General features: G+C 40.5%; 2 protein-coding genes across 2 annotated transcripts; one reads left to right on the top strand and one right to left on the bottom strand.

Annotated features, from left to right (window-relative positions):
• Positions 1–583: 583 nt before the first annotated feature.
• Positions 584–3,947, top strand: LOC120104212 (auxin-responsive protein IAA10-like). Its single transcript, XM_039114947.1, has 6 exons — positions 584–719; positions 755–1,233; positions 2,021–2,349; positions 2,678–2,780; positions 3,075–3,136; positions 3,501–3,947. Exons 2-6 carry the CDS (start codon positions 791–793, stop codon positions 3,539–3,541), a joined length of 978 nt encoding a protein of 325 aa, XP_038970875.1. The 5' UTR covers positions 584–719; positions 755–790; the 3' UTR covers positions 3,542–3,947.
• Positions 3,948–7,900: 3,953 nt separating this feature from the next.
• LOC103714896 (probable voltage-gated potassium channel subunit beta) lies at positions 7,901–11,862 on the bottom strand. Its single transcript, XM_008802345.4, has 4 exons — positions 11,170–11,862; positions 10,761–10,904; positions 9,992–10,156; positions 7,901–8,240 (listed from the first exon to the last, which is right to left on the bottom strand). Exons 1-4 carry the CDS (start codon positions 11,749–11,751, stop codon positions 8,127–8,129), a joined length of 1,005 nt encoding a protein of 334 aa, XP_008800567.1. The 5' UTR covers positions 11,752–11,862; the 3' UTR covers positions 7,901–8,126.
• Positions 11,863–14,400: the final 2,538 nt, after the last annotated feature.

Raw genomic sequence — 14,400 nt, forward strand, 5'->3', positions numbered from 1 at the left:
CTGAGAGGAGCAGCTGAGCCGCACCCTAACTAGACGCGAACATTAGTCTTTGATCCAAGTCCCCTCCGTGGGTGTCCCATTTTGGGGCTATGTGGATCGGTGTGGGCATGCTTTTTGCCTCGAGAAAACTAAGCGCGAAGACAAAGACAAAAGCGAGGGGCCGCGGACGGACCTCCAACCAGTCATTTGTTTAACCTCTTATCACGCGACAGTTAAATGGCCTAAGCCAAGGCCCTTGTAACGCTCTTCGATTCCTTACTAGTGAAAATTTTATTAACAGTCATAATTTAATATTTTACTACTTATTTATAAATAATACAGTGATAATATTCTACCAGAAAAAAAGATAATATAGTGATTTTGATTAAATGAACACAAAAATTAACTTAATGCCGTAACGTATGTGATTAAATATAACAGAAAGATCAAAGCTTTGTTTGCAGTAGGCGAGTTTTGGGTGTGCATGCGTAGGTGCATCATATCCATTACAGAGAAGCACCAGATTACGTACCCAGTCCCACACCCATTGTGAACCCTGTCTCCTGTTCCCAGTTCCCTACTTTTGGCTCGTTTTTTCTCCTCGCTCCCATCTTTTCACCCCCACACGACTTCCCAAACCCTCACTGCTTAAAAGGGGAATCACCACTGAAACCATCCTCCGTTCCCGTCACCGCTCTCTTTGAACCCTGGAAGAAGACTTCTCTGCGACCCACGGGGGGGGGGGGGGGGGAGAGAGAGAGAGAGAGAGAGAGAGAGAGAGAGAGAGAGAGAGAGAGTTGGAGAGAGAGGGATGAAAGGTGTTCGCGGTTTCAATGGAGGAGCAGCCTCGTCGGGGTCGACTTCGGCGGCGGAGGCGGTGGAGGACTACGTGGGGCTCTCGGAGGCCGCCTCCTCGCACCCCGCCACCGCGGAGGAGGCGGCGGAGGAGGGGAGGAGAGATGAGGACGAGGAGGACCTGGAGCTGGGGTTGAGCCTGGGGGCGAAGAATGCCGCCCGCGGTGGTGGCGGCAAGGTGGCGGCTGCGCCGTGGGGGCAGTCTTGCAGGATTCTGACTGCCAATGACTTCCCTTCTCTGGTGTACCGTCCTTCGCCTAGGTCGTCCTCCACATCCTCCGTTTCCTCCTCCTCCTCCGCTGCTTTAGCCGGTGGAGCCGGCGGCGACGGCGTCGCCGGCACTAAGAGGGCCGCGGACGCCGTTGCTCCGGACGTCGTCGGATCCGATCACCCACCCAGGTGAGCGTTAGACTCTCTTTATTTACTCTTATCGGATTTTTTTTTTTGCTTTTGCAAATGGGCTTTTCATGCAATGGGTTTCTTTGTTATTTTGGTTTATATTTCTCTCTGCTTCTTTTCTTCAAATATTTGTGGATTTTGTCTGGGTTTGATTTTTTTTTCTTTTTAATGTTGAAAAGGAAAACCGTCCCGGTTTATATTCTGCTACATGATATTGTCTACCTTTTTTTTTCTTTTTTGGTTTTCTCCAAGCTTTTTGTTTATATTATATTCAATTTTATCTCTTTCTGATCTGGATGATCCATGAAGTTATTGTTGCTCAGGTTCTATCTAATTACTCTTATTTTTTATACTCTGCACTTGCTTATTCTTCCAATATTCTAATAACTAGGAACCCTTTTTTGTTGAAATATTTTTTTTATTACCCACTTGAGTTTTCCTTCTCAGTAAAGTTTTCTTTCAATTTATTTACCCTACTTCCTTCCCAAATAAGGCAGCATTATTACTACTCCTAACTTATTGATACATTTTAACTCCATTTTGGGAGCTCAAGAAAAGGTATCTCTCTTCAACTTAATGATATTATGCTTCAAAAAAGAATGGGAAATGATGCATCAAGGCTAGTGATAGCATGACTATGCCAATCAAAAGAAAAGGGAGAGTAAAGGGAAAAAATAAATGAAAGATGAAGATATGGTAGGCATGAATTGTTGATATCTGGAGAATTCTTGGATTGCTATTTACTGTTTTTTTTTCTTTGCTACAAATAATTTGCATCTGGGAGCAGTCAGGCAGTGGTGGGATGGCCACCTATAAGGGCATTCAGGATGAACAGCTTGTTTAACCAATCGAAAGACAACACCTCTGGGACTAATTCTGCCGCCCACAAGAAGACCAACAGCAGCAACACCAATATGAAGGAAGCCAATGGGATCGATGGTCGGGATAACAAAGGGAGGGCTGCTGGGTGCTCTCGCTTTGTTAAGGTGAACATGGATGGAGATCCTATTGGGAGGAAGGTGGATCTCAATGCTCATCGCTCTTATGAAACCCTTGCGCTCGCTCTGGAGCTCATGTTTCACAAACCCGCGATGGCCCTCAGTACCTGTTGCGTCTGTAAGCTCCAGCCTCCTAAATTCCCTTGGTTTTGCTTTAGCTGTAGTTAAATCGATCTCTTTATGGGTATGTTCACTAGAAATCATATTAGCTGAAATATTGTAAGATGCATAAGATTAATAAGTGGTTATAGAAACATGATACCTTTCACTGTTGATTGCATGGTTTCCATAGTCCTACTGTTGAAGAGGTAAAACTGCTTTGAAGCAGTCTACTTGTATGTACAAAATAAGGGCTGAAGTTATTTCTCTTATTATTATTATTATTATTATTATTTGATAATATTGGCATGGATGAAATTTTGATTTGGTCAGAGTGGATGATGCAGATGGTGTGAAGGCCTCAAAGTTGTGGGGGGGCTCCTATGAATTTGCTCTTACTTATGAAGACAAGGATGGGGACTTGATGCTGGTTGGAGATGTCCCTTGGGGGTAGGCATTCTTTCCATTCCATACTTACAACAAATGAGCTAGGATGGCATCGCAAGCAAATTGCTTAATGGCAGCCTTCTTGCACTTGATGTTGGTATGGTGGTGTCTCCAATGCCATTTCTGTAGAAAAAAGTGCATAGGGTGCTTGGCTACGGTATTCATACATGACATAGATTTGCTTTTAGATCAATATTTCTGCAACTGCACAAGATGTTAATTCTTATTTTTCTACCTTACATTCACACGGTTGCGTGGTATGCAGTACTCTAATTCTGATTTGTGTGTTAAATACAGGATGTTCTTGGACACTGTCAAGAGACTTAGAATTATGAGGACCTCCGATGCCCGTGGGCTTGGTAAGTGAGTTTCTGCAATCAACATAGGAAAGTCAAGCTTTCTAGTATACTGATAATCATATATAAAAATCATAACTAGGTTCATATCAATCCAGACCATTATATATGGCACTAGACTTTGATGCGCCTTTATCAATATTCTTCTATTCTGCCAACACTGAATATAAACATAATTAAGCATGGGGTATTCCAAAATGAACTAAATATCATGACCATGGCTCATCCAAGTGGAAGTTAACAAATCTGATGGGACCGACCAACATGCCCCTTTGCAGTTTTCCTTTAGAATTAGATCACAGTTGTGAAGTTTTGGGCGGAATGACTCGATGCTGATATCTTGAACTCTGATCTGATTTTGCTGCAGCTGCAAGGTTCCAATCCTCCAATAACTCTTACAAGCCTTGAAAGGAGATGAAAGAACAAGTGCTGTTGACTAAATAGAGAAAAAGAAAAAGGTAGAGAAATAGAGAAAGACAAGGTCGTTTCCTTTTTGCTTTTCTCTCGGGTCAAGCCAGGATCACAACCATCCATTTGTGTTTGATTTTGGCTAAATGACCCCTTCTGTTAGGTGGGTTGCTAAGTACACCAACCAATATGTTTTCAATTTCTCTGTAGCTCCATGCACATGACCAGTAACTATATGTGAATGGTGCTTCCAATACTGTAAGTATTGCTGCCTGTTTTGCTTCAAGATTTGAGGGATAAGATGAGGTTTATCTGTTTCAACATATCCAAGTGAAATAGATGATTTTGGATGTTCACTGTTGTTTCTCGACTTGCAAAAATTTTCCCCAGTATTTTTGCTCTTGTATTTGGCAATTCCCAGCTGCTTTTATCCGACTCTGCCCGTGATGCAGGGCGTCCATGAATCTATAATGCATGTTTTTTGGTATCTTTGTGCCAGCTGCGAATGGATCTGGGAATATGGCTTTAGCTCTGTTTGAACCCTGCTGTACCTACCATCACCATGTTGGTGGAGAGGCATGTTCCTGAACTGTACCGGAGAATACGATCTCTGGAAATCTAAGATGTTTTTCGTACGCCTTTATCCCATCGTAATCAGGAAATGATGAAATCTTCTGCGTGCCTCTCATGGCAGAATTCTCTGATGGTGCAAGTTAAGGCTACCCGGGCAGTGTCTTCTCACTAAGACTATTTCTGGCCCACATTGATGAGAGTATCTGTTCTGTTGCTGTCGAAAGGTGTATTCCAATTACGTGGGACAATGTATCCACGCCACAAAACACAACGATGTGCCGGCAACTGGAAACGAATGTCTCACGACCACCTTTGGAGCTGACAGGGATCCAACTGAAACATTCCCACCGCATAGCAAATGCATGCTTCGGTACTGCGGAATAAAATGGTCGGCAGAGCAAAAAGGTGTGCTGCTGGGCCCTGCTAAAGAACTCAATTCTCACTACTGGGCCCCAGCATGGGCTTGTGTAGGGTATTTGCAGTTGGACCTGGTCCATTTGTAAATTTAGGATGCTTCCAGATCGGATTTCTTATGAGCGGTGGTCCCGGTCGAACGTTGGATACTAGTCGGATCTGTGACAAACTGGACCTGTCTGTACAACCTGACCCTTGTTTTTTTTGGTTGTTGCTGGAATTGATCGCTCATATACACCTAGTATAGATGTATCCAAAAAAAACAAAAAATAGCAAATCTCGAAATGCTTTAGGCAGTTTTCTTTTATCAACCCACAGCTCCTCCGGAGTGGTTAGCAAGCCACCTAATCTGTAGTCCTATTAGTCTTTTTGTAAATATGCTCGGCCTGAAAAGCAATATCACCACTTACCATGCCCCAAATGTCTCAGTGCTTTGTGAATTTAGCCAATTACCATGGTCAAGTTGGCCTCAAGAAGGATTGCTCTAGCCTATAGAACATGCTATATACATAGCCCAGACCAGCCCACCCTGCTTTCAACTCTGCTCCCGGAATAGATGCGTTGAAGATCTGGCACCCTCCAAGACCTGTCTCTATTCATGATGGGAACCAAAACGAGTAGGTCTGCAAGCTATAGGACGCTCCTGCTTTATGACTTGATTTTCCTTGGGTGCAACTCGCTGTAAATTAAGCGAGTAGGCCTGCAAGAGACGGTTGCATTTTACAACCTCTCTAACATAATCAATGAAGATTTATCCCTGGGTTAATATTCTCCTTCTCCTGTCTATTTTTGCTCAACTTCAAACCTTCTGAGCACTTGAGATCTCAAATTTCAGAATGGTCGCAGTCTTCGTGTTCGGATGTCTATCCACATCATACGTATATTGGAATTGTCTTCTGTCGCGGGAGGCTTCCTTTTATTCTCAACGGCCGTGGCTTTGTAGTAAGATAATTTAATTAGATGTTGGAAACAAATATATATATATATATATATATATATATATATATATATATATATATATATATATATATATATATGATTTGATGTCAGGAGGGGGAATCATGCCACTCTTTGTTTTAGTCATGCCAAGTATCTTTTGAATCCTTAATTTTATAATTTTTGCTTGATTTGAATGAAATTATCGAAAGTAGCAACTGCAAATTAAAAAAAAAAAAAGAATAAACGTGTCTTGTGTTTTACTGCAATTAATCTTAAATTTATTGACAATTTGACAGTTCTAATATGACTTCCTTTCTCAACTTTCCAAACTAACTAAACTTTTCTGTCATCATTTTTGATAAAGCATCTTTATAACGCGCAATATTTGTTTCCTTGAATCTTTCATCGTAGTCAAACCTTAAGAGATACCAGAGAAGTATAAACAGCCCACGGCGTCGGACTCGAAGAACAACGGATCTCTTGCTCGGGTTCGTCAGATTCTCTGTGCTCTTTCGGAAGGGACATGCCGATCATGGCATCTGCCTGAACGACACGGTTCAAAGCCCTGTTCTTCGGCTTGGCACGGCTATCGAGGTCGACATCTCAAAGCTAGATCAAACCCTCAACCCCTCCTCCCTTCATTTACCTTTTCCCTCTCATATGAGAGCTAAATGACGAGATGCAGTTCAGTTCATCAGCATCGCTTGCGAAGGTAATTGCTGCGTGATAGATTATTCGAAGAAATCTATGTTCTCATGCAAGGTAAAGCAATCGACATTAGATTGTTCCAAAACGAAAAAGAAGAAGAAGAATCATAAGAAGATTCTTCTGAAGATCACATGGATCCCCGAGGCAATTTTATACCACTCCAAGGATTCAGCCTTCTGCCTACTTTTTTCTGGTCAGCTGAAATTGCCTTTTCCTCGAAACGGAACTCAAAGACCGTAAGCAAATCTAAGCTCAAGTGTTAATGATTTAAGCAGATGTAGGCTTAGCTCCAATCACTTGCACAGCAACAAAAACAGCTACTAATTACACTGAAGAGTGGAAGGAACGGAGGAGTGGAACTCTAAATAAGACTCCACACAAGGATTAGATCATTTAACTTGTCGTCATGAATTGAGAACAAGTGTCTGGCACTCAAACAAACAATCCTAGATCTTGCAAGTATTCGGAAACAAAATCATAAAGGCTTGCTAATTGTGAGTTGGAGCAACAGGTTCATAATTACTAATTCAAAGCTTAGAAAGTAATCTATTAATTACCTAAACTGGCAATACTTCTACTGAAAATTATGAACCATGACTCATTCCTATGCAATGTGAATCTCCTCAATATAGAAAGAAAATATAGCCAGAGATTGAAGAGGTTTTACGCCAATTTACAAGCCCATCAGAGATAATTACTCAAAAAATGTGGGCTCTACAGAAAAAAATGGGTCATATCAATAAGCCAGTCCAGCACTACCATTCCAAAGCCTAGCCTTTACAGCCAAGTCTGGGCTCAAGCTAAATCAGCTCGCATAGAGGAGACCTAAGGATTGGTTAAACCCCAGTTTCAGGTCAGCCCCAGCTGTACTATGAAAAATTTCAGAGATGAATGCGCATCCGTGTACACAGTATATGAAGATCTGTAGCAACACAGCAGCGTGAAAACCACACAAGAACCTTATAAATGGGTAACTTAAATGCTCATAAATGAAAAGAGTTATGATCACACCCAGGACTTAGCAAGACTAAAAATGTCTCAGAACTTCAGATTGGTGATAAGATGATGGGAAGCATAGTCCTCTCAACCAGGAAATGGTGGCTGAAAAGGGAAAAAGTTAGAAATCTGTCACATAAAGCCCAGTGGATGGAAAGAGCAAGTACTCACCCCCAAACAAAGGCCACAACAAGGGTCACTATGTTGGTCATGCAAGACAACCTAGATTAATACAAGACAATCTCTATACAGACAAAATCTCAAAAGAATCAAGACTAGAATTACTCAGATGCAGGCCCCACATCTAATAGATAATCCTCCTATAGTATAGCATAAACTAATATGCCTATCTCGTTTTACGTATAGCTCGATGGGATTCCCTTTAGACAACATTGGTGCAGAGTCTGGAATCACTATGACTTTGCACATCTAAATTGCATCGGATCAAGCTTTATAGTGCAGCACATAGGAGCAGAGGAAGACCACTACTGCTGCAAAGAGGCCTCGACTATCTAGAGATCTAGCAACCTTGAACTGACAGTATTTATTAGAGTTCAATCTTGCAAAGAATTAATAAGTAATCTAATTCTTTATCATCTCAACATGAAAAAACAAAATCATCAGCACAATAGAATTAGCCAACTTTTATCACCTTACCTTGGAACAACATAAGCCACAAAGAATACAAGATAGCACAACAACATAATACGCACCAGGAAAACATGGAAATTCAGAAATCTGCATCATAAAAATAATCTCAAACTGCCCTTCCATATCAGGCTTCAAGTACTATAAAAATGTCATAATGTCAACAACACAAATCCAATGTTTTTAATCATCTTAACAAGACCAATCCCAACAGAAAAAACATTCTCAGGTCTGATACATTCTCAGATGCACTCTATCATGAATCAAAAGTCAAAAAAGATAGGGTCTACTGGAATTGGTTGTGAATTTACCTGTATGATTCTGGACGCTTGGGCTTGCTTTGAACAACTGCATCAATCTTCTCAAGCACATCAGGTGTCAAAAGAGGAATTACATCAAGAGCTTTCATGTTCTCTATTATCTGTAGTATGAAAGTTTCAGTATTAGTGCATGCCAGAGAATAAGCATAAAGGAAGCATGAAAATTAAGGTTTTCACAAACTCAATGGCTATCACTGCCTTTCCAAAAACTGTGTCGCTAACTAAGCAGCAGGGATGAAACAAAGATGACCGGTGATTAACCAGTGATTTACCTATCCATACATGCACAACACAGTAAATACAAAAACACCATATTTGTCAATCAATACCTAGAGATGGTATGCATTGCTTTTTTGCTTAAAATGGTATGCATTGCTTTCAGTCAACATTTTCCTAGGCTACATGCTTCTTTCACCCACCTACATAAACACAGGCTCCTCTTTGCAGAGCCTCCTTTTGTACTGACTGCATTTTATCATACTATCTGATAAACCATATACTATAAGGCTATGTTAAATTGATCGAAGTGTCCTTTAATTATAAGTTATACCACATCTAAGTCAGTTATTACATTGCAAAATGGTTTTATGTCCATCATTTAGAAATACAACACCCTAAAGACTACAACAAAGAAAAAAACTAACTAGTCTATAGCTTATTTCTGCAAGCAAAGCCCCTTGGAATCATGGTGGATGACCAAAGTCAAAACGCTGCAATCAAGCCCTGGTATTCATCACTACCCCAGACAGATTTTCTTCACTGCTTTTCTTTCTTTGATGATGCAACTCCCTCACTTGACCTTGGTATTCATTTTTCTCTCTAAATCCTAGTTCTACCACATGTCAACCCCATTATTTTTATATCTATTTAATCTGTTTTACTAAAACTCGACCATCACATCCAAGAAATCCACTTGTGATGCCCTGAAGCCCTGAAATATCACTCTCACCCCTGCACCTGTCTAATCCTTTTGCAGCCTTCTTCAAGTTATTATATTCATTAACATTCCTAAATGTTACCAACCTAGTTCAGTCAACATGTATCATCTCCTCTTCTATCATTGTTTAGATAAGTGGCCTGTTATATTATGCATTCAGAACACAGCCAAACACCGACACCCAGAAAGACATCAGTTTCTTTTTCTTCCATAACAAAGTCTTGCTCAATTATATCTTTCAATATGTTTGCTTCCCTGCTTCCAAAATGATAAACTAAAGATTTTTCCTACATATTGCTCAAGACAAACAACAGGAAATTTTGTGAAAGTTGTTTTTATCTTCTAAAATATCCCTTGATAATGACAAGACATAATTATGGGGATTAAGATTATCCAATTTTAGTATTTGAATGAAACAAGAGGAGTACTTTCTCTATAAAGAGTATTGGAAATGGTTGGTTGCAACACTTTGCTCGTGTTTATTAAATTTTCATAGTAACTTAACTGTCCTCAGTCCTAAGCTTGTTTATCACAAATATTTTTATATCGTACATTTCCAAAGCAATATATTTAGCAACAGCATATTTTGTCCAGGTACAGAGTAAACATTAAAAAGGTTTACATTTCCATAACAGTTTTAACATGTTTATTAATATTGACTAATTTAGCATTATTTAGTGTTCCTACCCTTTCCAGCAATTATTTAAGCATCTACCTACTGGCTTTCCAAGTCAGTGGAAAGAGGCAGAGATACAGAGACCTTCCCACTAGATAGATCAGATTCTAACAGTCAAAGTAACACATGTTCCGGTATACAGTTTCATGTTTATCGAATAGAGAAACAAAGATATCTTGCAAAAATTAAAATATAAAAAAAATTAAAACAAAGAAAATCAATATCAACATAATATGTACCTGACTCTCCTTAGTGGCACCAGTAATTACTGACGAAACATTGGGGTTCGACGCACACCAAGCAATTGCAAGTTGAGATAAAGGTACACCTAGCTCATCCGCTATTGGTTTCAGTCCGTTAACTTTTCTAAGCACATCATCTACCAATGATCTGCTAGCCAGATTCTGCAAGGCACATGATACCAGTCGGCAAATTCAACATACCAACAAGGTGTTAGCAGCATTTCACTAATTACCAAGTGTAGGACCTCCTAGCAGTAACTTCAGCACAGAACCAATCGAAATGAACAAAAATTCATCAAATACGAAATGAGCAATAAAACAGCAAAAGATAGAATATGCAGACATTTAGAAAGCAAATTTTTGAAACTTTATCAAGAAACTAAATATTTTACAACCACAGAATCTTCATCATGGGTTGAGCTCCATAATATGCATCAATCGCTTCCAAAAACGCATCCATCTTTCCAAAAGATTAGCGATAAAGGAAATATCCCTTTTCCAATAATCTCATCAATAACTTATCTAGAATTCACAAAACCATGTATTTGAATGTCACAAAAAAGAAGAAAAAGAAGAACAAAACCAATATCCAATATATTTCAAGTCGTAATCTGAAACAAAATGATGTTGAAGTTCCCAGATACAAGAACCATATTCATATCCTCAATTTAGGTCGTAAATTGCAGCCATTACATGAGCAAAGCGCCGCTTTAGAAAATTCACAATAACGGGCAACTTTAATTTAATTTGAAAGATTCAGGATTACCTTGTAGTTTTCCAAGGCAAATCGACTATCAGGTGGAATGTTCCCTTTGGTGTATTTGCCAGTAAGCACCCCAGAAGCTAGAGGACTCCATGTGGTAAGGCCCAGGCCGTAGGTGCTGTAAAGAGGCAAGTATTCGGCTTCAACCTGCAATTTCAAATACACGAAGCTTACTACCTCTATCGAGGATGGATGAATGTCGCAGTCAAAGGCATAGTCTTTTTCTCAATTTCGAATAATAAGGAGACTCGAATAAGTTGCGGAATCACGCTTTATTTTCTAAATCTTTAACGACCAATGAGATTTATCGCGATCGCCGTACTAATCTTGGATCCCGCTAGCAAATGACGGACGAATTGAGAAGAAATTCCCTAGATTATAAAACAAGCACGATGGATCCTCGGAACCCTACCTTGTGACGGGAGAAGAGATTGTACTCGGGCTGCTCGACGATGGGTCCGACGAGGTCGAGGCGGCCGGCGACGGCCCAGGCCTCGGTGATCTGCTGCGCGGACCACTCGCTGGTCCCCCAGTAGAAGGCCCAGCCCCTGTCGATGACGTGGTTCATCGCCCGCACCGTCTCCTCGATGGGGGTGGCCGCGTCCGGGCGGTGGCAGTAGATGACGTCGACATACTCCATGTCGAGACGGCGCAGCGACGCCCGCGTGCCCTCCACGATGTGCTTCCTCGAGAGGCCCTTGTCGTTGGGGCCGGGGCCGCCCCAGAAGATCTTGGTGGAGATCACCAGGTCGGAGCGCCGCCACCCGAGCTCGCGGATGGCCTGGCCCATGATCTCCTCGGCGCGGCCGTTGGCGTAGACCTCGGCGTTGTCGAAGAAGTTGACGCCGTGGTCGCGGCAGCACTGGAGGAGTGCCTTCGCTTCCTTCACGTCCAGCTGGTTCCCGAAGCTCACCCATGATCCGTACGACAATTGGCTCACCTTCAGCCCCGATCTCCCCAAATTATTATACTGCATGTTGCCTCCTGCCACCATTTCTCTCTCTCCGTCTCTCTCTCTCTCCCCCCTCTCCGATCCGATCTCTCTGCGAGCGAGAAGGGTTGTTCGGAGCGAAGACGGAAACAGGCGGCCGGGGGGGCGTTTGGAGGCTCAATAGACTTTTTGAGGGGAAACTGCGGCGGGGCCTGGAGGTGGGACCAGAAGAAGACGGCATACCGAGCGAGCGGATTAGGTCTGGTGCGCGGCGGAAGAACGAAAGAGTTTACGACGAGGTCGAATGCGATCCGCGTGGAGTCTACAGATTCGTGCTGGACGTAGTATTGTTCCGATTTGCTGACACGACTCTTAAAGTCGTCGTGCTATTCGTTCGGGGTTGGTGGAAGCCCGGTGTTTCCGGAGGATTGCGGAGCTGAGCCGCGGAGTCTGGGAGCATCTGCCGTCCGCCCCAAGAATTCTTGCGAGCCAGGGGTCATGTTTGGGGATGCGTCGTCGATTTCGGCAGAGCCGCCAGCTGGCAATGCCTTTTCTTTTATATTTTTTTCCCCTTTTCGGAGATCTGATATAATTTCTTCCTATAATTTCTTCCAATGTTGCCCAAGTTATGCTTTCTGGAAAGTTCTGCGATCGACCCATAAAATTATATTTTTACCCGAAGCGGTCCTTCCGCCCACGAGCTTCCGGCCGAGCCTCGGGCTTCATGACCAATTTTTTAACTTTTTTTTAAAAAACTAATAATATTATTTTAAAATATATTTGAAAATAATAAATAAAAATAATTTAATATGTCAAAGATCTACGGTATACCTATTATTTCATTAAGTTTATATTTCTAAAATAATTATTAATTAAGTCTACATATACATTTAACAAAAATAAATAGCGAAAAAAAAGTCAAGATTTAAATCTTTAGCCTAAGTTTAGCCCACTTGGTCTAAGTCTTTAATCCGAGCTCACCCAAAAGGCTTCGTGCTCGAGTAGATCGGACAAGCCTCCTGATCGGTGGTCAAATGATAATAAATAAAAGAGCCAATCTTATAGAAACTATTTTTCATTTTTTGACGTAAAATTAGAAAATGAGTGCGCTCTACTTCCCTATAAAGTGACATATGTCTATAGAGAAGTTAAAAGTATTGCGGCAAATTGGTTTAATGAATCAGATACTATACTTGCGACTTTGTACTTGCCTACAACCATCCGCAATTGCTTAGTTTTCTATTATTAGATAGTTTCTAACCGAGATTACGTATTTTTGCATCATTGGCCAGCTTGCAATCCTCCACGCCACTATCTTGCCATGGATTTACTGTATTCTGGTCGCTGTTGCTCTTTAGAGTAGTTGGACTCCAAAGTTGTCCATCTACTCCACGTTGATCTCATAGTTGCACTCCTTGCTTGGATACCTCAATGAACTCCTAATGCAAGCATGCAATTAGAAGAACCAAATTTGTTTCGAGTGGCCATTTTACCCCTCTTCTAGTGGTTCGTAGTGATTCGAAGTTGACATTGGTTAAAAAGAAATAATAAAAATGCCCATAGAAAGATACAATTTACTTGGCCACTTGCAATGCAGTATAAGCCTACCCTTAAAATATCGTATTCAAGTCTAAACCCTAACTTCCAAAGAGCATAAGTTTTAAATTTTAATTTAAAAATACTTATTAATGTGATTTCATTTCAAAAACACCGTAACTTGCACGATGCATTGATGTTTCGATCTTGTCTTTCATGGAACCCTATAAATGTGTGGCTAAGTGGCTTACAACGTTATTAGAAGTTTTGGACCTTATTATATCTCACAATCTGTCATGTTAGGTATGCTGTATCCCACAAATATAAAGAAATGTCAAAAAAAAAAAAGAAGGCTTTGTCTATAATGTATGTCTTTTTTGTGCATACTTTGCAGATTTCCCTACTTGTAAATGATTTTTTTTACAATTTTAATATGGAATGGAACCGCAAGAAAAGTGCCAATTACAATGTGACATGAACAAGAGACATTCACAAGTCATGCCAGTATTACTTTAATGAAAGGATTTGCTGATTAGATGCAAACAATGCTATAACCACAAAGAATCATTTGAAAGGATATCCTTAGCCATTCTAGATGGAAACAAGGACTTAGCACCAATCAGAATTGAACCCTTAGGTCTCTAAGTCTAAGTTTATACCATCCATGTTGGACACTCATAGTCATCCAAAGTAGTATAGGGTTGCAAACAGGTCAGATCAGTACAAGCTTGACCCCAATCCAACCCAATCTCATATTTGAATCATGATTCTTGACCTAGATCCAACCTATTAGCTGATAATGTCAGGTTTGTAGAAAGATTTTAGATTCAACAATTCATTCGAGCTCAGGTTAGGATCAAGCATGACCGAGACTGAACCCAAAATAGTTGAGTTCAGGTTGGGACTGGGTTAGATTGGGTTTACAGTTCGAGTTGAGTATTTCTCTATTCTTTTATAGCTAAAATATAAAAATTAGTAATTGAATATAAAATTATTAAACATTTAAATAAAACTAAAAACAATCAACTTAAACTTATTTTTTATTCAAAAACTTTTAATGTCGTATAAGTAATTTAACATTCTTAAGTTTACAAACTATGATTTTTATGAATGTTTAGATATAATTATAAGTGCAAATAGGTGAGAGGAGATATAGTTGTTAGAATGAAAAAGATG

This window comes from Phoenix dactylifera, chromosome 17 (assembly GCF_009389715.1).
Source record: "Phoenix dactylifera cultivar Barhee BC4 chromosome 17, palm_55x_up_171113_PBpolish2nd_filt_p, whole genome shotgun sequence".
NCBI classification, from domain to species: Eukaryota; Viridiplantae; Streptophyta; class Magnoliopsida; order Arecales; family Arecaceae; genus Phoenix; species Phoenix dactylifera.

What these genes read in the sequence shown, in the direction of transcription:
- LOC120104212 (XM_039114947.1), top strand. Translation starts at nt 791, where the DNA reads ATGAAAGGTGTTCGCGGTTTCAATGGAGGAGCAGCCTCGTCGGGGTCG. An exon ending in CCTCAGTACCTGTTGCGTCT is followed by an intron (nt 2,350 to 2,677) that starts GTAAGCTCCAGC and finishes TGGATGATGCAG; the next exon opens with ATGGTGTGAAGGCCTCAAAG. An exon ending in CTCCGATGCCCGTGGGCTTG is followed by an intron (nt 3,137 to 3,500) that starts GTAAGTGAGTTT and finishes ATTTTGCTGCAG; the next exon opens with CTGCAAGGTTCCAATCCTCC.
- LOC103714896 (XM_008802345.4), bottom strand. Translation starts at nt 11,751, where the DNA reads ATGGTGGCAGGAGGCAACATGCAGTATAATAATTTGGGGAGATCGGGG. An exon ending in ATCTCTTCTCCCGTCACAAG is followed by an intron (nt 10,905 to 11,169) that starts GTAGGGTTCCGA and finishes TTGAAATTGCAG; the next exon opens with GTTGAAGCCGAATACTTGCC. An exon ending in TTGCCTTGGAAAACTACAAG is followed by an intron (nt 10,157 to 10,760) that starts GTAATCCTGAAT and finishes TGTGCCTTGCAG; the next exon opens with AATCTGGCTAGCAGATCATT.